Source organism: Octopus bimaculoides, chromosome 1, assembly GCF_046866305.1.
Source record: "Octopus bimaculoides isolate indiv1 chromosome 1, ASM4686630v1, whole genome shotgun sequence".
NCBI classification, from domain to species: domain Eukaryota; kingdom Metazoa; phylum Mollusca; class Cephalopoda; order Octopoda; family Octopodidae; genus Octopus; species Octopus bimaculoides.
Genome location: NC_142928.1, coordinates 167,526,962 through 167,549,897, shown reverse-complemented (window position 1 = coordinate 167,549,897; position 22,936 = coordinate 167,526,962). Strand labels below are relative to the sequence as shown.

At 37.8% G+C, this 22,936-nt stretch overlaps 1 protein-coding gene across 1 annotated transcript; it reads left to right on the top strand.

The window, feature by feature from the left end:
- Positions 1-3,794: 3,794 nt before the first annotated feature.
- LOC106869321 (peptidyl-prolyl cis-trans isomerase NIMA-interacting 1) lies at positions 3,795-14,153 on the top strand. The gene is made up of 3 exons (XM_014915023.3): positions 3,795-3,952; positions 11,060-11,251; positions 13,506-14,153. Exons 1-3 carry the CDS (start codon positions 3,901-3,903, stop codon positions 13,724-13,726), a joined length of 465 nt encoding a protein of 154 aa, XP_014770509.1. The 5' UTR covers positions 3,795-3,900; the 3' UTR covers positions 13,727-14,153.
- The last annotated feature ends 8,783 nt before the right edge of the window (positions 14,154-22,936 follow it).

Here is a 22,936-nt window from a genome sequence, read left to right as displayed (position 1 = left end):
CTTTCAGGGTCAATGAAATAAGTACCAGTTGAACACCGGGGTTGAAGTATTTGATTTGCCCCCTCTTCCCAAAATTTCATGGATTGTGCCTACAGCAGAAAGTGGTAAAAAATAAGTTCTTTCCCAAGTCATATAGACTCATAAGGCCGGTTTCCTGGTTTCCATGGTGAATATATATTCCCCACCTGGAGAGGATGCTGGTCCATCACAAGATTACTTATTTTTGTTAGCTGAGTGAACTGGAGCAATGTGAAATGAAGAGTGTTGCTCAAGAATACAATGTGTCGTCCTGTCTAAGAACCAAAACCACAATCTTACAATCATGAGTTCAATACCCTAACCACTAAGCCATGCACCTCCACACAGTAGAAAGGATTATTACTATTAGTACCACCATTAATATACTAACTCACAAAGTTGGCAAGCTGGCAGAATCATTAGCATGCTGGGCGAAATGCTTAGTGGCATTTTATCTGTCTTTACATTGTGAGTTCAAATTCTGTCAAGGTTGATCCTGCCTTTAATCTTTTCAGGATCACTAAAACAAATACCAGTCAAGCACTGGAGTAATGTAATCGACTTACTCACTCCCCTGAAATTGCTAGCCCCATACAGTATTATTATTAAAACTAAAATTCTTGATATACTCTTTTACTTGTTTGAGTCATTTGACTGCGGCCATGCTGGAACACCGCCTTTAGTCGAGCAAATCGCCCCCAGGACTTATTCTTTGGAAGCCTAGTACTTATTCTATCGGTCTCTTTTGCCGAACCACTAAGTTACGGGGATGTAAACACACCACCATCGGTTGTCAAGCGATGCTGGGGGAACAAACACAGACACGCAAATATATACACACACATACATATATATATATATATATATATATATATATATATATATATATATATATATACATATATACAACAGGCTTCTTTCAGTTTCCGTCAACCAAATCTGCTCACAAGGCTTTGGTCGGCCCGAGGCTATAGTAGAAGACACTTACCCAAGGTGCCACACAGTGGAAATGAACCCAAAACCATGTGGTTGGTAAGCAAGCTACTTACCACACAGCCACTTCTGCACTATATGTTTAGAATTAATATCACACTTGTTTAATTTAGAGCGATTTGTAGTTGACTTAATAGAGGCTAAATTAGGCACATCAGACAGACGAATTTTAATGCTCTACTTATTAAAATTTGTTCATATGTGTTTATGTTTATATATATACATACACATATAGTTAGAAATATAAATGCATATATATACACACAAGTGTATATACATAGATCTTTATCTATATTTATACCTCTATCTATATTCATGTGTATATCAATATGACTGCCTACCAACCTATCTATCTATCTATCTATCTACCTATCTATCTAAATATCTATATATAATGCATAGATATATATATGCCTATATATAAAGATAAATTACTTTATGCATATATATAAATATATATATATATATATATATATATATATATACATACATACATACATTACATATATCTTAGCATGGGTTGGATGGTTCAACTGGACCAGCAAGCCAGAGAACTGCGCTGAGCTCCAATGCCTGCTTTGGTATGGTTTCTACAGGTGGATACTCTTCTAACACCAACAACTTTACAGAGTGCAACAGGCAATTTTTTTCATGCACCCCACTACTACTAGTAGGGTTACCAAGTACTTGCAAAATAAAATCCCTTAAAGGATATGTATATATATATATACTTGAGTATTTATGCATATATATATATATATGCATAAACACTTAAATATGTACATACACACACATTGTTACATAATATATAATGACTGTATTTAATAATTACCATTGTATTTTATGATGCATTTAAAACAGGATAGATCTCAATAGATCTCATTGTGGCATTATGTTTTTGGATGAAAAAATTTCATGCTGTAAGCTTTACACAGAAATTTGTATGTTGTTATCTCATTTGCAGCCTGCTTGACAACTTTGTCTGAAGCATTTTGATTGGTTCTCATTTATGATGGCCATATATTTTTCCCTGACTTTCGTGTGTGTAAGTGCAATGTTATTGGGCAACAGGAAGAGCTGACTTGACTTTCTGGTTAGTTGTTTACTTTGTGCTGGAATCGCTTTGTGTATCATTCTAACTCCTGTCTGTTATTCCTTTCTTTTTTTTGTCTTCCAGTGGTTTTATTCCTGAATCATTTCATATCAAAGATCAGATAACTTAAATACAGCATGTTTTATATTTCACATGTATTTCCGGTGGAAAAACTAATAGAAAATAAAATTTTATTATTCTTGTGAAAATGGCGATACTCTTTTACTTGTTTCAGTCATTTAACTGCGGCCATACTGGAGCACTGCCTCAACAGGTTTCAGTCAAAGAAATCGCCCCCTCAGGACATATTCTTTGTAAGCCTAGTACTTCTTCTATTGGTCTCCTTTGCCAAACTGCCAAGTTATGGGAACATAAACACACCAACAACAGTTGTCAAGCAATGACGTGGGGGGATAAGGAGAAACACAGACACACACACACATGCTTCTTTAAGTTTCCATCTACCAAATCCACTCACAAGGCTTTGGTCAGCCTGAGGCTGTAGTAGAAAACATTTGCCCAAGCTGCCATGCAGTGGGACTGAACCCCGAACCATGTGGTTGGGAAGCAAGCTTAACTGAGATTGAGATTAAAAGTTCACTATTCTTGAGAAAATGGGGATGTGCATAAAGTGATCATTGAGACAATATTGGTTTCAAATTTTGGCAGAAGCCCAATAATCTTGAGGGAGGGAGAAAGTTGATTTCATTGACCTCAGTACATGATAGGTAGTTATTTTGTCAATCCTGAAAGGATGAAAGGCAAAGTTAACCATGACAGAATTTGAACTCAGAACGTAATGATGGACAAAATACCACTAAGCATTTTGCCTAGTGTGCTAAGGGTTCTGTTAGCTTGCTGCCTTCATCATTGAGACAATATTGCAATGTTGAGAAGGTAGCGAGCTGGCAGAAACGTTGGCATGTTGGGCGAAATGCTTAGCAGTATTTCGTCTGTCTTTACATTCTGAGTTCAAATTCCACCGAGGTTGACTTTATAGGGGGAATCGCATGAAAGTGATATGTAGAACACATTATCGAAAGCGAAAAATCGCCAAAATGAAAAGATAAAAAAGTTACAGCAGTTTTCCCTCAGTGTCTAATCCCAATGTGCACCGAAATTTGAATAGAGAGTGTGTACTGTTAAACGAAAATGGGTTGTTGATAGGGACTGAGAAATAAGATGTTTGTGATCCCATCGACTACGGAGCGTAATTAGCGTATTTGATCATTGTCTAAATTACCGTTTATAACTGGACAATGCTTTGCCAGATAATTTAGATTATCATATTTGTTTTGAGGTTTCTGTTATTTGCCAGTTGAACATGTATGGTTGCGATTAGGAAAAACCTATCAAAATATTTAATTTCGCGTACACGCTATTTCGAAAACGATAATCTTCTAGTACAATTTTTCTTAAATAAATATGAAAATGAATAACAAGGATTAAAAAAATTTAACAAATCCGAAATCGAAATATATAAAAGAAAACAGAATAATATTAGAAATAATCCTTTCTACCATAAATACAAAGCTTGAAATTTTGTGGGAGGAGCTCGTCGATTACAGCGACCCCAGTGCATGACTGGTACTTATTTCATCGACCCTGAAAGGTTTACAGGCACAGTCAATCCCGGCAGAATTTGAACCCAGAAATTTAAAGACGAATGAAATACTGCTAAGCATCTAGTCCGGTGTGCAAACGATTAGAAGTAATATTAGTGGGTAACTTATTTCAGTTTACACCGGTATTCCACCGCTCCATCAAAAGGCGCACAAATCTGCTCGAAATTCATCATGGACGATCAGTTACCAGCCGGTTGGGAAAAACGCATCAGTCGCAAATCTGGTGGGCTGTATTTTTGATTACATATATCTAATTGTAATATTTAGAAAGCCTTCTAATTTTCATTTAGTCTTAGTGGTTAATTTTTCTCCTTTAAAATAGTAATTATCAATTATTTTTTCCCCTTCACTATCAATGAATATATATATATATATATATATAAAACGGGTGTGATATACTGTTTTTTTGTGTAATTTTTGCTACCCAGGGTAACTATTAACATATTTACATTGTCAAAGTTTTTTTTAAACTGAGATAATATATACGTAAACTAATATATATATATATATACACACACACACACTATTGCTTAGGTTAATAACTAATCATGATATAAAAGATTGTTCTAATATATAATTGTTTACAATCTTTTGTAAGCGCACTCTAGTCTTATTTTCCTTTTATTCCGATTTATTTAATTGATTTTCGATAGATAAAATTTTTGTATTTCACTTGTCATATGGCTTTTTCTTTTTTTTTTTAAAATTTTTTTCCGGTTTCCTAAAATTTCCCCGAATGAGTGAAAATATTTATATTGACGTCTGACATAATGTGACAGTTATATTGTAGAGAAGAAGATAAATTATAATATACGAGTAGAATTAAGAATAAGGTAAATGGGGACCCTAGTAGAAAAATGGAAAAAAAAAAAAGGAGCCTCTTTGATATGGTTATGTCCCTTACCGGAAGTATTTTTCCTTTTCCGAACGAAAGCTGTGTTATCCATCTACAAAAAAAAAAAAAGGTTTAATGTTGTAGAATTGAAGGAGTGTATGTACATACATGCATACATTATATATATATACACATGATTGAAGGGCTGCTTATATATATATATATATATATATATATACCATTAGTCCTTTTTGACGTTTGTGTGTTATATTTGGTGTCTTTCCTATCAAAGACGGTAAAGGATACAAATTTCCTGCTTAACTTTTCGAAGTCAGACGAAAAATCTTGAGCGCATTTTCTGCCAGGATCAACTAGAAAGGTGTCCCACCAGCAAATCATTTCTCAAACAACCAATTTCTGGAAACTTCTAGATTGGGCGTTGGTAATTGATTGAGCGATAAGTATTTACTATTGAAGGTGTACCACTTCAGCCTTCTGGATTTTTTTTTAGCAGAGCTACATAAATTTACCAATATCTATTATGCTGAAATTTTTTATTTTTTGACACAATGTGACACGTAAAAGGCACTCGTGCCAGTGACATGTAAAATACACCCACTACACTCTTCGAGTGGTTGGCGTTAAGAAGGGCATCTAGCTGTTGAAACCAGGCCAAAATTAGGTTGGAGCCTGGTACAGCTATCTGGTTTACCAGTTCCAGTCAAACCGTCTAACCCATGCCAGCATGGCAAACGGACGCTAAATGATGATAATATAATGCTATTCATACATACACTGTTGATTCATTTTGCTTTATTCTGGTCTCACTGTGCAAAAGAACCAGCTAAAGTTGGAGAACCTGTAACCTTCTGAATGATGTTCAGTCTATGGTGAAATCATTTCACTAGAATACATTTAGTTTTATTAAAAGCCTATCTTTTCAACTAACTGGAATTTTAAGAACACCTGTTCGAATTTATTTATAATGGTAACTGTTATTGTTTTAAATCAAACACATTTTGAAAGTTACAGTGAATCACTTATTCTGAAACCCTTTTTCTCATTTTGAGCTTTTATGAATAATTATGCTCTACAAAATAATTTTAGCATTGTAAATGTTTTTACATATATCCTTATCAGTTGGCAGTTAATTTCAGTGTAACCTTTAAACATTAAAAAAGATTCCCCAAACTCTGGCCAAAGCAATTGAGTTCCAGAGACTAGTGGTTGTTATCCCTGTCATTGACACAGTTGTTGGTTGTGTGTCTGGCTAAGACACAGCTCTTAAATGGGTCCAGATGGAGAATATGTAATCGGAACCTTTTCCCCCTTAATTTTTTTTTTTTACGGAATCTCACGTTTTAGGCTCTGGAGATTCCGATTCTGAAAAAAAAGTTTCTAAAATTCAAAATTTCGACCCCCCCATTTCCTCGTTTTTCACATTTTCTGATTACATATTCTCCATCTAGACCCTTAAATGTTTTGCATCTAACTGTAAATATGTATTGTTAGGTAAAGACTATTCATTGTATGCAGCAAGAACACTAGAAATATGACATGTTTCATCAGTTTGCTGTAGTGAGATCAATTCCTCTCTTGTGAGTTGAGAACTCTGCTAGGACGTTTTTGTCTGAAATACACTACATAAATACAAATCCAGTTGGTTTTACTTGAAGGTTACTGTACTCACAAATGTTGAGATGCCTTGTTGTCGATGCATCTGTGACAACACTAAAAGTACATTTAATCAAAAATTTGGGAAGAGTAAAAAAGCACTTGTGGGACTTGAGTATCACATCATTAGGAGTGGCTGTGTGGTAAGAGGCTTGCTTCCCAACCACATGGTTCCAGGTTCAGTCCGACTACGTGGCACCCTGGGCAAGTGTTTTCTACTATAGCCTCGGGCTGACCAAAGCCTTGTGAGTGGATTTGGTAGACAGAAACTGAAAGAAGTCTGTCGTATGTATATATATGTATGTGTTTGTCCCCCCCACCATCGCTTGACAACTGATGCTGGTGTGTTTACACCACCGTCACTTAGCGGTTCGGCAAAAAGAGACCGATAGAATAAGTACTAGGCTTACAAAGAATAAGTCCTGGGGTCGATTTATTCGACTAAAGGTGGTGCTCCAGCATGACCACAGTCAAATGACTGAAACAAAAGAAAGAAAAATAAAAGAAAAAAATGGGATTAACACTGAAGCAGCAATTTTTTCTTTCCGTTTTTTTTTTTTTTTTTTTTTTTTTTGGTGTGAACTGTAAATTTGTGATTGTCTTTATAGTTGTGTGTATTTGTATTTCATTTGTTATAAATATATAGTGCATAATATGCATTCTTTCTTACTTTGGAGATGCTTCATCGGCTAAAATTCCTCCTTCAAGAGCCAAGTGCCTCCTGTTTGACAATTCCTATGCTAGGGGGGACATTCTAATTTAGAATTAATTGATTTTACATGCTATATGGAATATTGCATAATTTTTTTTGTACACACACACACACACACACACACACATGCATGCACACACGCATGTGTGGTTGGCATTTGGAAGGGCATCCAGCTGTAAAAACCATGCCAAAACTGACCTCGCCTGTGTTGGTACCACATAAAAAGCACTCAGTCCACTCTGTGGGGTGGTTGGTTTTAGGAAGGGCATCCAGCCGTAAAACCATGCCAAAACAGACACAGAAGCCTGGTGTAGTCTTCTACCTGGCTGGCTCCTGTCAAACTGTCCAACCCATGCCAGCATGGAAGGTAGATGTTAAATGATGATGATGTTATAATATGAGATCTACCTTCTCATTGTGGTTGAGTACTTCACAGACACTTGTACACTTAATATCATCTTTAGACAGAATTGATGTGACCAGGCTGGTCCTTACCATGCCTCTCCCTTGTTCATCACTTACCACATTCATCTCTACCTCCATTTTTAACCATCTGTTACTCACCCTTAAAACTTTTATGAAAGTATCCACTTTCTCTTTCTCTCCCATGACCCACTGTCTGTTGCCTCTCATATGTTCACCCTCTTGTACTTTGAGAGGTTGCTCTGACACACTATCATTACCTTCTGTTTCTTTCCCCAACTACTCCCTTGGCTAGTATAGGATAGCCATGTAGCTCCTCTATAGCAAAACACCTGTGCTTGTCCCTCTATCATACTTTAGCCTTTTAACATCTGGCATAAAGCAGTCTTCCTTTCTCAGATACTCTCCACTTAGTAGTAGGAGTGTTTTCCCTGTTCTTTTGTCTTGTAAGTTACAGGGCAACCTCATGAGTGCCTGTGGCATGAAGAAAAAGCACCCAGTACACTTTGTAAAATGCTGAGGTGAAGCTGGATGGCTGAAGAGCCAGAGCTCGCATTTGGAACTATTAACGCCAAGGCCTCTACGACCAAGTTTCTCAATCATTGTCCTCGCAGTTGCAAGGGCCTTGTCAGGAGGCCACCTCCAAACAAGCATCATCAAGATACCAGACATTCAAATCCAGGTCAGAAACCATGGCAAAACTAGCATTGGAGCTTAATGTGGCCTTGTAACTCACCAGATCCTATCAAACTATCCAACCCATGCCAGCATGGAAAGTGGATGTTAAATGATCATGATGGACTTGCACAGAGTTTCTGTTTGCCCAGTTGCACTGGGCCTGGGTTGACTTGATGCTTTGGTAGATTGTACTTGTGCTACTGGTATGCTATGGGATCAAGCTTGGGACCTCTTTTATGATTGCAAAACAAACTTCTTGACCAATGCCCTGTCTATGCCCACCTTCAAACACATTAAAAGTGCAAATGTGGCTCTGATTGCAGAAGCTGGATGAAGTTGAAATTGCAATCTTTTGTTGTTGGAGCAGCATAAGAATGATATGATCATATTGAATACATGTATGATATAATGTTGAATAATTTAAACTGCCAAGAGACCAAAGAAAATTTTTTTTCTTTTTAGATACTAGAAGTTTAAAAGTCTCATGTCTTGAAAAAAAGTTAAAATGATTATGAAATGAAGTGTATAATCTAATTCTATAATATTAAAGCAATAAATTTATATAATAGTTTGTTGGTTTAGTCTGAACTAAATTTATCTGTTAAAGCCATTGTGTATAACAGATTGACATCTACAGAAGTGGGTGAGTAATTTGTTGATATTGTTTCTGTGGAACTTCCTGAAGGTTGATTTCCAAAAGTGGGTGCAGTCTGCACTTTCCATTCAGAATAAAGTCAGTACTGTATTCAGTATTGTGTGTGTGTATATATATGTAATGAAAAATATTTCCTATTTACTCAGGAAAGAAGATAAGTGTCATAACAACCTCCCATCATTATTTTATCTAATGCCTACATTGTCAATATAACTTACTACAAGATCATCATCATCGTCGTTTAACGTCCGCTTTCCATGCTAGCATAGGTTGGACGATTTGACTGAGGACTGGTGAACCAGATGGCTACAGCAGGCTCCAATCTGATTTGGCAGAGTTTCTACAGCTGGATGCCCTTCCTAACGCCAACCACTCTGAGAGTGTAGTGGGTGCTTTTATGTGTCACCTGCACGAACGCCAGTCAGGCAGTACTGGCAACGGCCACGCTCAAAATGGTGTATTTTATGTGCCACCCGCACAAGAGCCAGTCCAGGGGCACTGGCAACGATCTCGCTCAAAAATCCTACGAAGGCCAGTCAGGCGGTACTGGCAACGGCCACGCTCAAAAGTGTGTATTTTATGTGCCACCCGCACAAGAGCCAGTCCAGGGTCACTTCAGAATAGTCATATTTCCATACTTGATGGTATTTGATTCTCCTTACTGCATTCTCTCTCTCTTCAATACCAGCAGACATGTAGCTGCTATTTGTGTCTGTTCCCTTCAGCTCCCCTCTTTATTGACGTCCATCATTCTCTTATCATTACCATTTCATTATTCATCACTCACACTCTCTCATATCAGTGAGCATTTCCTTTCATTCTGCTAACCATCATTACGTAAATCCCTGGGCTCCCATAATTGGCACCTGTCTTACTGTTTCACCATCAGCCATTTCTGTGAATATCCATCATTTAGTCTCTCTTTCACTAGCCTTTTGCAATGACTTTCTCTCATTATTGAGATCCTAAAACCAAGGTGTCACATATAAAGTATTGATGTGGGTGCTGGTGCCATGTAAAAGACACTGGTGATGGTGCCATGTAAAAAGCACTCGGCACACACTGTGGAGTGGTTACTGCTAGGAAGGGCACCCAGCTGTGGAAAGCTAAGCCAAAACAGACTATGGAAACCTGGTGTGGTCCCTGGCCTTACTAGTTCCTGTCAAGCCATCCAACCCATGCCAGCATGGAAAACAGGCTTTAGATATTGATGATGATGGTGGTGAGGATACCATACCATTACTGTCCCTTTTCTTCATATCTAATATTATCTTTCCCATTTCTCTCTTCTTCCATATGATTGCCCCAGTCACTCTGTCACCATCATCATACTTTTGCTTTTCTCCCCTCCTCCCTAGTTCATCTTCTGTATTTACTCTCTGTCCTACCCAATCTTTTGGTCATATTGCCCTGAACAACATATAATTGGTAGGACCCTCTTTTGCTTTGTAGAATACAAAGCAACTTCACTAGTACTGCTGTCAAGATAAAATCCACCCCAGTACACTCGGTAAGATGGTTGCCAAATGAGTAGAGACAATGCAGGTTAAAATTAGCCAAGTTCTCAAATCACATCCTGTCATGTCAGGAAAGGAAATAAACGTTACACAATGTAGTACTATATTCTTGTAAAAAAAGAATGAGCTGGTCAAGGCTGGAATTGGAATAGTCTTGATCCTAGGTTTGTTCAATCAGGATTGACCTGATTTAAATAACAGCATTACACTATATTGAATTACTGTATATATACTGCACTAAACTACTCTATGCTTTATACACATCATCTCTGGTTTATCATGCCTCAGTATTTCATCTAACTTATCTAACTTTATGATTCTTTAAAACAGTTGTTCTGAACCAGGGCCCATATAAGATTTTTGGGGTCCACATAACAAAATAGTAAATTGAGGATTCACAATAATATTTTAAGGGCCTCTGAAAAATTTTGCTTAGATGTATGTATTGGTATGCTTTGCAAGAAATTGATTTCTTTAACATTTTACATGGTTCAACCTTCATAAGTTAATGGATGAAAAACGAAATAAGAATTTTGAAAGAAGTTTCTATAAAACTAGTTTCGAAACCTCAAATGACTATGGTGGTCCACCAGAATATAGTAACCAAAGGGGTCCATAGATAAGGAATGGTTGAGAACCCCTGCTTTAAAACTATGAAGAAAAAGAAACCCATAAATAATCCTACCTTCTTTTACTGATTCTTTTAACACTAAAGCAATTATCCTTGTATAACTTGCTAAATCTTGTATTTCATTGATTTTTCTCTTGGTAGTTAGTATTGGAGGGAACAGTATTATTAGCAAAAGTATTTTGAAGCTGATTTGTTCAAATTTCAGGCAAGGAGTACTACATAAACCTTTGTACTAAAAAAAGTCAATGGTACCGTCCCACAAAGCCAGCTGAAGAAACTGAAGAGGTAGTACAATGTTCACACCTGTTAGTCAAACACAAAGATTGTCGCCGACCATCTTCATGGAGACAAGAGAAGATAGAAAGAACCAAAGAAGAGGCAATAACTATACTTAAAGGTAAGCATCTGTTGATTTACCATTGTAGCCAAATAGATTGTTGTTTATCTAAAAACGGCCCTGGTTAAGACATAACCAAAAGTGCACCTCTCATGACTATCTCATTTTTGTTCAGGTATTTAGGGCTACATTCAGCTTACTACATTTTTTTAAAGATGCTAGAGAGTAGTTTGAGGGAGATTTAGCTGCTATTTCCCTCTGATTGATTGACAATGTGACAGCTCCTTTGTTGATCAGAATGCAATCAGATTGTTTATTGAAGTAAAGAAATTTATGGAGTACAAGTTTATAAAAACATCTGGTTATTTTACATTCACTTTCCATGTTGACGTGGGTTGGAGGGGGATGTTGTAGTCCAAGTCATTTTTTATTTGGAGTTATTGTTTCCATGGATTGGTCACAGAATTATGTCTCACTCATGTTCCAGCTTTGGTTGTGTGTCTATGACTGAATAATTTCCCTAAATTGACTACTTGGAATGCATTTTATTGTTGCATCATCACTAGAGATGTCATATCTCTTGCAAGACAAGTCCTCTCTATGTTGTCTCCATTCTTTCAAAACAAACATGATTAACCGTTTAGTATTCAGATTACTCTGTCAAATGTAATGCTTTTTTATTCATATTGCTTTGGATTAATCATGTATTATCTCATTGCTATGAGATTTCAATGATGTGATTGTATATTTCTAGAATGACATAGTTGGATAGGTGTGAGAGGTTGGATCTGGCCAGTTTGAACATAAAACAGAATATTTGGGCTGGATACGGCCAGTTTAAATGCTTAAAGGGTTAAGGGTATGAAAAGCAGAGTGATGACTAAAGGGTGAATAGATGAGTGATGACCAAGAGAATGAGGGGAGAGAAGGAGGAGTAATGGAAGAAACCGTGATGGGTACATGTTAATTGTTGGTAAGGAGATTGAATGAGAAACATTATGAACAGCTTGATGGAGGTAGCAGTAATGATGAATGATAACTAGCAGTAAAGACGAGTATTGGTGAGAGATAGTTTGTTCTAAAGAAGGGCGGGTGATGGTAGTGGTAACTGAGTATGGTCAGATTTGATGCCAAACTTTGTTACTTAGGCAATGATGTGGAAGATAGCTAGTGATAAAAGGTAATGGAGGAATTAAATGTGAAAAGATCTAATGTAATTTTCTGGTACTCAGTTGTGTAAATAGAGAAGTGGATGATTGATAGATAAGGGCTTAATGAAGAGGGTAGTAGGTGGAGATTTAACAAGAGTAGAATAGGGAAGAGACTCAATGTAGTTATACTGTACATTCCAACCTCCTATCACCACCACCACCAGTTTAACAACTGTTTTTGCTGGTGGCAAATCCGGGAAAGCTGTTGGATTTGTCATGTTAGTCTGAGTAAGAGGTTAAGTTGAAAGAGCAGCTAAGTATTAAAGGCATCAACTAATGTAAGTGGGAGAAAGACGGTTGGCATGTGATCTTAATAGACAATAAGTGGTTACTGATTGCTGGTAAGTGCTGTGGGTGGAGGGCACTCATTGAAGATTAAAGAAAATATATTCCTTACAGAAGAAACAACAAAAGCTAAGACAAATGGTGATATACCGTATAGCAAACTTGCCAAATGTATTTCATTAGAATTACTCTGTATGTATTATAATGCAGATTTAAAATAATTCATAAAACATTTAACACGAGAAGGATATGGTTGAGTTTGGGTGAAGTATTTCGACTGAGTTGCAACTAACTGATCCAATAGGGTACTAGACGTTGATTGGTCAGTTATATCTGATTGCAATATTATAGCCAAAGAACTTTCACCCTTGGGAGCTCAGTCTATTGGAGCTGTTAACAAGACTAGTTCACCATTGTAAGCAGCAGGAACACTGCAATTATCTTGTTAACTTGTGGTAATGCAAAGTTCATTGAACCTGGAGATAATAATTAGAAGCTTCTCCTGTGTTCCACCTCAGAGCAAAGTTTTCCTGACTGGCTCTGTTGGTTTGCTATTAGATCCAGGTTTCGATTCTAATCAGGGGTAGTTTGTAATGACTAATATGCTAAAGTTCATTTCATCTTAAACTTATTTAACACACGTATCCATCACTCTAGATATCTAGCTAAACTATTAGGGCCTTCACAATAATTTTTTTTTCCTCAATTGATTTCCTTGTCACACTTTATCATCAGATTTTAGCCTGTACTATTTTATTTTGAATGGTCACCTAGCTTATTTATATACATTCTGTTTCTTTTCTTCTATTTTTTTCAAGGTTATTTGGAACAAATTGAATCAGGTGAGGCTGGTTTTTCTGAGTTGGCATCTCAGTACAGTGACTGCAGTTCTGCCAGGAACAAAGGTGACTTGGGTTTGTTTGGTCGAGGACAGATGCAGAAACCATTTGAGGATGCTGCTTTTAGTTTGGAAGTAGGAGAATTGAGTGACATTGTTTCAACTGATTCAGGTTACCACATCATTTTGAGAACAGCATAAAGTATTTTTATGGACATTAAAAGATAACAATCTTTAATTTTAGAAACTATTAATGATGTGAAAGGCGTGATCATGTTTAATTCAGAACAAGAAGCCTAACTCCTCTTAAATTTGTTCCTTTTCTGATACCAGTTTCAATGGTAATGGCCCCTTCTGCTACTTTCCAATCTCATCTCTCCTTTTCTCCTCTTCCTTCCCACCCATTCTTTAAGGTATAGATGGATTTTTTTTTTTGTCTTGAAACTCTACCAGTCATTCCATTTTATCAGAAGAGAAATATAAATGCATTTAAAAGAAGAAACATTCTGCTTTTGCCGAATAAAAGTTTAAAATGCTTTTTATCCTTTGCATTTGCTCAAAGGATAACCCTGTTTACAGGTAGAATTTTGTTTCTTATGACTGTTAAAATAAATTCTAATCAAAATTATTTCTTGCTTTTTATTATTATTATTATTATTATTATTATTATTATTATTATTATTATTATTTTTTTTTTTTATTATTAAGGTGGTAAGTTGGCAGACAAAAATGCTTTGCAACATTTTGTCCTTCTTTACGTTCTGAGTTCAAATCCTGACAGTCACCTTTGTCTTTAATTTTTTTTTTGGGGGGGTTCAATAAAGTAAGTACCAGTCAAGTGCTGGGGTCAATGTAATTGACTTACCCCACTCCTCTCAAAACTGCTGCCCTTGAGCCAAAATTTGAAACCATCATTATTATTTTTCAGATTTGATTTCCATCCTTTCAGTGTTGATAAAATAAGCAGTTATTGGGATTGATGTAACTGACTGCTGCCACATGCTTTGCAAGATCTAAGGTCTTGCATGAATAATCTAAATCATTTTTAATCATACTTGGAATTTATTCCTTTTATACAATTTTGAAAAGTAATCTGAGAACATTTTTTAAATAAAAATTTCATAAATTAGTCTTTGCTTCTATCTAACTTGGATAGTTAAACACATTAGCTTGAAACTCCACATAAAATATATATTAATATGTTAACCACCATGCCTATTGTGTAAAGTTAACCAAAGAATCACTGGAGGTACCTGCAGTGGTTAAATGTGATTTGATTTTTTTTTTTTGAAAGGTGTGGCTGTGTGGTAAGAAGCTTGCTTCCCAACCACATGGTTCTGGGTGCAGTCCCACTGTGTGACACCTTGAGCAAGTGTCTTCTTCTATAGCCTTGGGCCGACCAAAGCCTTGTGAATGGATTTGATAGACACAAACTGAAAGAAGCACGTCGTGTATATATGTTTGTATGTATGTATATATATATATATATATATTTATGTGTTTGTGTTTGTACTGCACCACTGCTTGACAACTTGTGGTGTATATACATCCCCGTAACTTAGTGGTTCAGCAAAAGACATAGAATAAGTACCAGGCTTATAAAAAGTAAGTACAGGGGTCGATGTGTTCAACTAAAACCCTTCAAGGCAGTGTTCCAGCATGGCTGCAGTCAAATGACTGGAACAAATAAAAGAATAATCATCATTGTTTCTGTTAATTGCCCCGAAGCAAATTTTGATGTATAAACAGACAAAGCAGAAAAAGCTTTAATGGTAAAGGGTCAATGACAAAGGTCAACATTGTGTGTTAATCCAGATTTTCCTCTCTTGGTTTTGGAACTTTCCATCTGGACAATGCTTCAGTGTGGCTTTAATCCTTTTTTAATCGTTTTTTAAATTTCAATTTGGAGCATGGAAGGCGGACGTTAAGCAATGATGAATGTTAGACTAACAACTTACCCTGTTTAATACCATCTCTGAGTGCCTTGAATGTCTTTAAAATGGGTTCTATTCATTTGCAAGCAGTTAGGTCAAGTCTCTGATCTGGGGTCAACTTCTACTGAGAAAGGTCATGGGAATTGCTCTTATTTTTCTGATTAAGTAGTTGAAAAATATTGGATCATGTAGCCCTGTATAGACAGCAAATTGGCTGAATTCTTTGTATGTTGGGTATTGTACTTCATGGTATTTGTTCTGATTGTGCTTTTGAGTTCAAATCTCACCAAGGTCAACTTTGCTTTTAATCCTTTCAGAATGGCTAAAAAAAACCCAAAAAGATGGTTGATTGGTGGAATTGTTTTGAACTTCAGATTGGATGCTTTGCAGTAGTTGTTCTAGTTTTGTGCATGTTGAGTTAAAATTCTGCTCAGGCACTGAAGAAACAGTGGCATTTTTGTCAGGAGCTGTGACCAACAAATAACATAAGCAATTTGAAAGAACAATAGAAACAATTTCTTTGGTTTGACTGAAAGATTGACTGCCATCACCATTATCCTTATAATGTTCACTTTTTCTGTGCTTGCATGGGTCTGATGGAATTTGTAGAGGCTGATTTACTATGGCTGTGTGTCTTACCTGTCACCAGTCCTTATAGTGGATGAAGCATTACTCATTATACGGGCTGGTATTCCTGCCATATACATAGACATTAAACCCAAGTTTAGATCAGTGGTTCTCAACCTTGCTCCATATGGCCCTTGTGGGTACATATAAGATTTTGTTATTAAAATTTACATGCAATAAATTTGTTATGCTTCTACAATTTGCAAAATATTTCAACAATATTTTTAATGCATTTCCTAATAATATTTAATTCAAGATGTAAGATCTTTTAAACATCTGGCTAGGAGAGTCCATTCAAGTAAAATAGGAACCAAAGGAGTCCTAGGTAAAAAAAAAAATGGTTGAGAAACACTGCTTTAGATGAAGACTATTGGGGCAATTACCATAGATTCACCTGCTAATGCTCTACGACTGCTAGCTCACCTTAGTTTCTTTTTTCTGCTTATGTTGCTACTAAAATGGCATCTATTGTGAGCTACAGAGCTCCATACCTTCGTCTTTGTTCAATTTCACCTTCAGTTAAATTTCACTTCTTACATCCTATATTCTATATTCTCCATCCAAGCTTTACCTTCCCCTGCCGGGGGATTGAATCTTTCGGTCCTTATGACCTTCTTTTCCACATGATCTTTGAAGGCAATGAAGGGCGAGCAGCGGACTCCACTCTAGAGTGTTTTAATGCTGGAAGAAAAAAAAAATCAAGGGAAATAACTTAACTTCAATAAAAACGAAATTTGGAAAAGAAAGAGAAAGTAGTGGATCTGGTTTTTACTCCAGCTGGTAGAAGCAATGGACATATTTTAGTCTTATTCGGCCTCCTCTGTGACATATATTCAGCCAAGTTGTCAAGAGAGCTCAATACATTTAGAAATATAGGGAATATAGTGGAGCTGATAATAATTTGTGTACTAATACAATGAATTATAACATGATTAGAGTGAGACCAAGTGTAATGAGAAAAGGAGAAATGAATAGGATGTGAACGCTTGAGTAGAGATGGGATAAATGTAGCTAACTCTACAGGATCAGAGGTTATTATAATAGCTGTATAAAAGGAAGAATGAGTGGATACAGAGCACTTGTGAGCCAGGGGTTGAATCTAACCTGGGAGTAAATTTATGCCTATCAGACAAGTGGTCATTTACAGATATAGTCAAGTATGTTTATGTGTGCAGCAGCTGCAACACTGCCCCAGATGTGGGAGCAATACTCTGCTGTGGCCCTTACCTGAGCACTGTAAAGTGTCAGTGATTGGTGGCAGTTGATGAAAGACAAAAGACACACACACACACAAATGTACATACATATTGGTGGGTCCAAATGTGCATTTTTGACAATGAAATGTGGAAAAGTTGTGCCCTCCTCTGAAAATCTAAGAATGAACAGTTTGACAATACAACCTCTACAGTCAGGTTGCTATTATAGGTATCTCAGACAGGATGAGAATGTCAGACATAATGGACCCATAAATAAGGAGAGGACCAGGAATGAATGCCTCAGAAGAGTAAAGAGAATATAATCATCAGAACTCCGCTTACAACAAGCATATTGTTCAAAACATTATTGTAGTGCCTGCACTCATACCTACATTTGGCCTTCTGCACTGGTCACTACAAGAACTCAATGAGCTTGGTGTCTGAAGTCACAAGGTGCTCAGTGTTACAGGAATCTTCAAGATCAATGGAGATGTAGACAGGCTATATTTTCCACTCAAGGATTGTGGTCTTAGTTTCAAATCCGTAGTGATGTCATATGAAGCATGGCTTGTGACATTGAAACAATATCTACAGCAGAGGAAAGAGACTAATAACTATCTTGCCCAAGTTTGTGACCAACAATATAATTAGGATAGCTAATAAACTCAAGGAAAGTTATGGAATAAGAGCTGATATAGATTTCTCCCCAGGGAGCATTAGTAAAATCTTTTTATCAGAACAACAAAAAAGAAATGGATCAGTTCACAGAGAAGATAGTACATGGATACTTGTCACATAAAACACGAGCCACAAAAGGGACTGATCACATCAAAAGCTTGGCATGGAGTCCTGAAAGATTTATGACATCCTACCTTGAAGGCAACATTCATGCAATCGAAAAACAAGGGATCTCCATCAAGTATCTACAACATAAAAAGCAGAAAACATTGACAGACAACAAATGTAGGCTTTGCAAGACCAAGACTGAAGACACCAACCACATTATTGGCAACTGTGAGAGAATGTCTTCCAGATATTATCTTTTCACGAGACACAATGCGGTGGCCAAAGGGGTCTGTACAAGACAATAAAAAAGAAAAATACCAACGAACGAAGTTGACCATATTGGGACCAAAGGATCAAAAGAATATTAATGGAACTTAAAAATTAAACAGCCACAAAGAAAAGATATGTTCTGTTGGGAAAATCAGCTGCTTGCTGAACACAAATGTAATCAGAAAAATGCATGAGAAAGGACATCTATGGAGCATTGATAAGGAGTTTGCAAATCCAGTACCCAAGATATATTTTCGGCTTCATACCTATTATTGGAACAACAGGATGCATCTCAACCTGTCTGAAGCAAAAATATAGCTGAAATTGGGATCTCGGGGAGAAAATGCAAATCCTTAATTCATATGCTACAATATCTAGGACTATAAAAATCTGCAAGACCTTCATAAGATTCAAAGGATGAAAGTTAAAAGTGCTAGGTGGCCAGTCAAAATTTACTCAAAAATTGAGAAGACAAAGAAAACACGCACGCACGCACACACACACACGCACGCACGCACGCACGCACGCACGCACGCACGCACACACACACACACACACACACACACACACACACACACACACACAGATAGACAGACGGTGGCTCGGAGAAATTTTTACATAAGCCAACTCTTGTAGAAATTATTGCATTTTAAACGAGAATTGTTCGAAGGGAATTAATTCTGCAAGTAAGTATCTTTATTACCTAATGTAAGGGAGATTATTATTACCAATCTTTTATTATTTCATTTGAGAGAATGGTTACTCTTTACTCTTTTACTTGTTTCAGTCATTTGACTGCGGCCATGCTGGGGCACCGCCTTTTTAGTGGAGATCTTACTGCATTTGCTTCGGCACTTTACATTCTGAGATCAAATCCAAGTTCATTTCCCTCGATCACTATCTATCTATCTATCTATCTATCTGTCTATCTATCTGTCTGTCTGTCAATCAGTCTATCTATCTATCGGTAATCTTCCAGTATAGGGAGGTAAAAAAAGTAAATAAAAATACAAGGGAAATAACTTACATCTTACTAGTATCATCCGTTGGGACACCGCCTTGAAGAATTTTAAAATTTTAGTCGAACGAATTGACCCCAGTACTTATTGTTTTTTAAAAAGCTTGGTATTTATTTTATAGGTTGCTTTTGCCGAACCGTTTAGTTATGGTGAGGTAAACACATTAATAATGATTGTCAAGCGATAGTGGAGGACAAATACAAGCACAAAAGCGCGCGCACACACACACACACACACACACACACACACACACGCTCACACATACTCACGCACATTTATATCACGAAGAAGGTGAAGTACATATGTAGGAAAAGATTTGTGGTGAGTATCGTAACATTTTTCTTTCTCAATAAGAAATAATTACCTCCCTTGCAATCATATTTTTTTTAAAAATTATTAATAAGAGTTTTCTCCCCTGGCGCATACGACTTGTAACACGACAAAGAAATATTTAGAAATAGAAAGGCGACGAGCTGGCAGAAACGTTAGCACGCCGGGCGAAATGCTTAGCGGTATTTCGTCCGCCGCTACGTTCTGAGTTCAAATTCCGCCGATGTCGACTTTGCCTTTCATCCTTTTGGGGTCGATTAAATAAGTACCAGTTACGCACTGGGGTCGATATAATCGACTTAATCCGTTTGTCTGTCCTTGTTTGTCTCCTCTGTGTGTAGCCCCTTGTGGGTAGTAAAGAAATCAGAAACGTTAGCACTCCGGGCGAAATGCTTAGCGGTATTTTGTCTGCCGTTACGTTCTGAGTTCAAATTCCGCAGAGGTCAATTAAGTGCCAGTTACGCACTGGGGTCGATGTACTCGACTTAATCCCCTTGTTTGTCCTTTCTATATTTGGCCCTTTGTGCGCAATAAAGAAATAAGAAACGTTAGCACACCGGGCGGAATGCTTAGCGGTATTTTGTCTGCCGCTGCGTTCTGAGTTCAAATTCCGTCGAGGTCGACTTTGCCTTTCATTGTTTCGGGGTCGATTAAATAAGTACCAGTTACGCACTGGTTTCTATATAATCGATTTAATCCGTTTGTCTGTCCTTGTTTGTCCCCTCTATGTGTAGCCCCTTATGGGCAGTAAAAAAATAAGAAACGTTAGCACACCGTGCGAAATGCTTAGCAGTATTTCGTCTGTCTTTGTGTTCTGAGTTCAAATTCCGCTGAGGTCGACTTGGCCCTTCATCCTTTCGGGGTCAATAAATTAAGTACCAGTTGCGTACTGGGGTTGATCTAATCGACTGGCTCCCTCCCCAAAAATTTCGGTCCTTGTGCCTAGAGTAGAAAAGAATAATTATAAATAGATCATGCATCACTTGTTTCTGCAATCAAACTAGCTACACCAATATTTCTCAAGGTGGGACAATGAAATATTTTAATGGTTCGTGAGTTACTGCAAAATGGGATGGAAGTAAATGAAATTGCAATAAAGTTTAAACCAAAGCTTCTTTTCAGTATTCCTTCTCCAGCTAGAAAGGATCCAGACCTCTCCCTGCCAAATGAATAAAAACTGCGTGGAATTCCGGAAAGCAGACGACCGAGGTACCGCGTCTCTGGAACAATTGACCATCACACAATGTCTCCTTTCACAAATAAAACAGAAAAAAGAGGATAGAGGACCACGCTGCTGACGACACCATCGCTGCGGCGCCTCGGCAGCACAGCAGCAGCAGCAGCAGCAGCAGCAGCAATAACAAGTAGCAACAATATCAGCTGCAATAACAACTGAATCAACAACAGTAATAACAATAGCAACAACAGCAACAGAAGCTAGAAATAGCAACAGCATTAGCACCGACAACATGAACATAAAATCTATCAGCAGTAGAAACTGAGGCGATGGAAAATAATGTCTATAAAAGTAGTTAATCACCACCCAGGGGTTATCCAATCCTGCACTCTTTCTTCTCTTGTTCCCTTTTCCTCCTCCTAAATGCATAAACACGGACATATACACACATGAAATCATGTCTATCCCACCGTCTGAGACGGACTAATCCGATTATACACCAAGTGATGATGAGGGTGCTGGGTAAGAAAAGTAAAACAACTGAGAATTGTTGTTGGCACTCCGTCGCTTACGACGTCGAGGGTTCCAGCTGATCCGATCAACGGAATAGCCTCCTCGTGAAATTAACGTGCAAGTGGCTGAGCACTCCACAGACACGTGTACCCCCTTAACGTAGTTCTCGGGGATATTCAGCGTGACACAGTGTGACAAGGCTGACCCTTTGAATTACAGGCACAGCAGAAACAGGAAGATAGAGTGAGAGAAAGTTATTGGTGAAAGAGTACAGCAGGGTTCGCCGCCAACCCCTGCCGGAGCCTCGTGGAGCTTTTAGGTGTTTTCGCTCAATAAACACTCACAACGCCCGGTCTGGGAATCGAAACCGCGATCCTATGATCACGAGTCCGCTGCCCTAACCACTGGGCCATTGCGCCTCCACTAAAACAACTGAGAATGTTCAAAAAGAAAAGGAACAAATCACAGCGCAGGACGACACCAGCTCCAACCGAACCCAAACAACGCTAAGAGGATGGGTAGAGGAGAGTGCAAAAGCCTCACAAGCCTGCTCAGTCGTTTCCAGCTGGCTGACGGGTACAGACAGGCTGGATTTTCCGAATGTGCCAATGTAGATATAAGCAAACAGCATTTGGGCATCCAGATCGTATCTAGATAGAGTATTCTGTAGACCAGTAGAGAGAGGTAGTATAAGTTGTCTACAATTCAAAGTCTTCGGCTATACAAGCCCCAAATTTGTGATCTTTACGACTGATCCAGATAGGCTGCATAGACAGGGACCCGGTTACTGGAAACTGAAAGCGTCTTTCCAGGCGCGCCAAAGTTTGCAGAGATCGGATTAGAGAACTAGTGAGGTAGGAGTTGGCAGGGCAATCGTCAACAACCAACGGTGGTTAGCTCTGAAAAGGGCTGTTCTGATATTGTTACTAAGGACCCAACATTAATTGACACTATCTCCTCCTCCTTCTTCTTCTTCTTCTTCTTCTTCTTCTTCTTCTTCTTCTTCTTCTTCTTCTTCTTCTTCTTCTTCTTCTTCTTCTTCTTCTTCTTCTTCTTCTTCTTCTTCTTCTTCAGCTGGCGATCTGCAGAATCGTTAGCACGCTGGACGAAATGCTTAGAGGTATTTCGCCCGTCGTTACGTTCTGAGTTCAAATTCCACCGAGGTCGACTTTGCTTTTCATCCTTTTGGGGGGGTCGATAAATTAAGTACCAGTGAAACACTAGGGCCGATTTAATCGACTGGTCCCCGCCCTCAAATTTCAAACTTTGTGCCTTTAGTAGAAAGGATTATTATTATTATTATTAAGGCGGCGAGCTGGCAGAACCGTTAACACGCTGGGAATAATGCTTAGCGGCTTTTCGTCTGAATTTAATTTCTGAGTTCAAATTTCACCAAGGTTGACTTTGCATTTCACCCTGTCAGGGTCGATGAAATAAGTACCAGTTGAGTACTGGGTCGATAAAATAAATACCATTTAAGCATTGGGGTCGATGTAATCGACTTATCTCATCTCCGAAAATTTCAGGCCTTGTGCCTATAGTAGAAGGGCTTATTATTA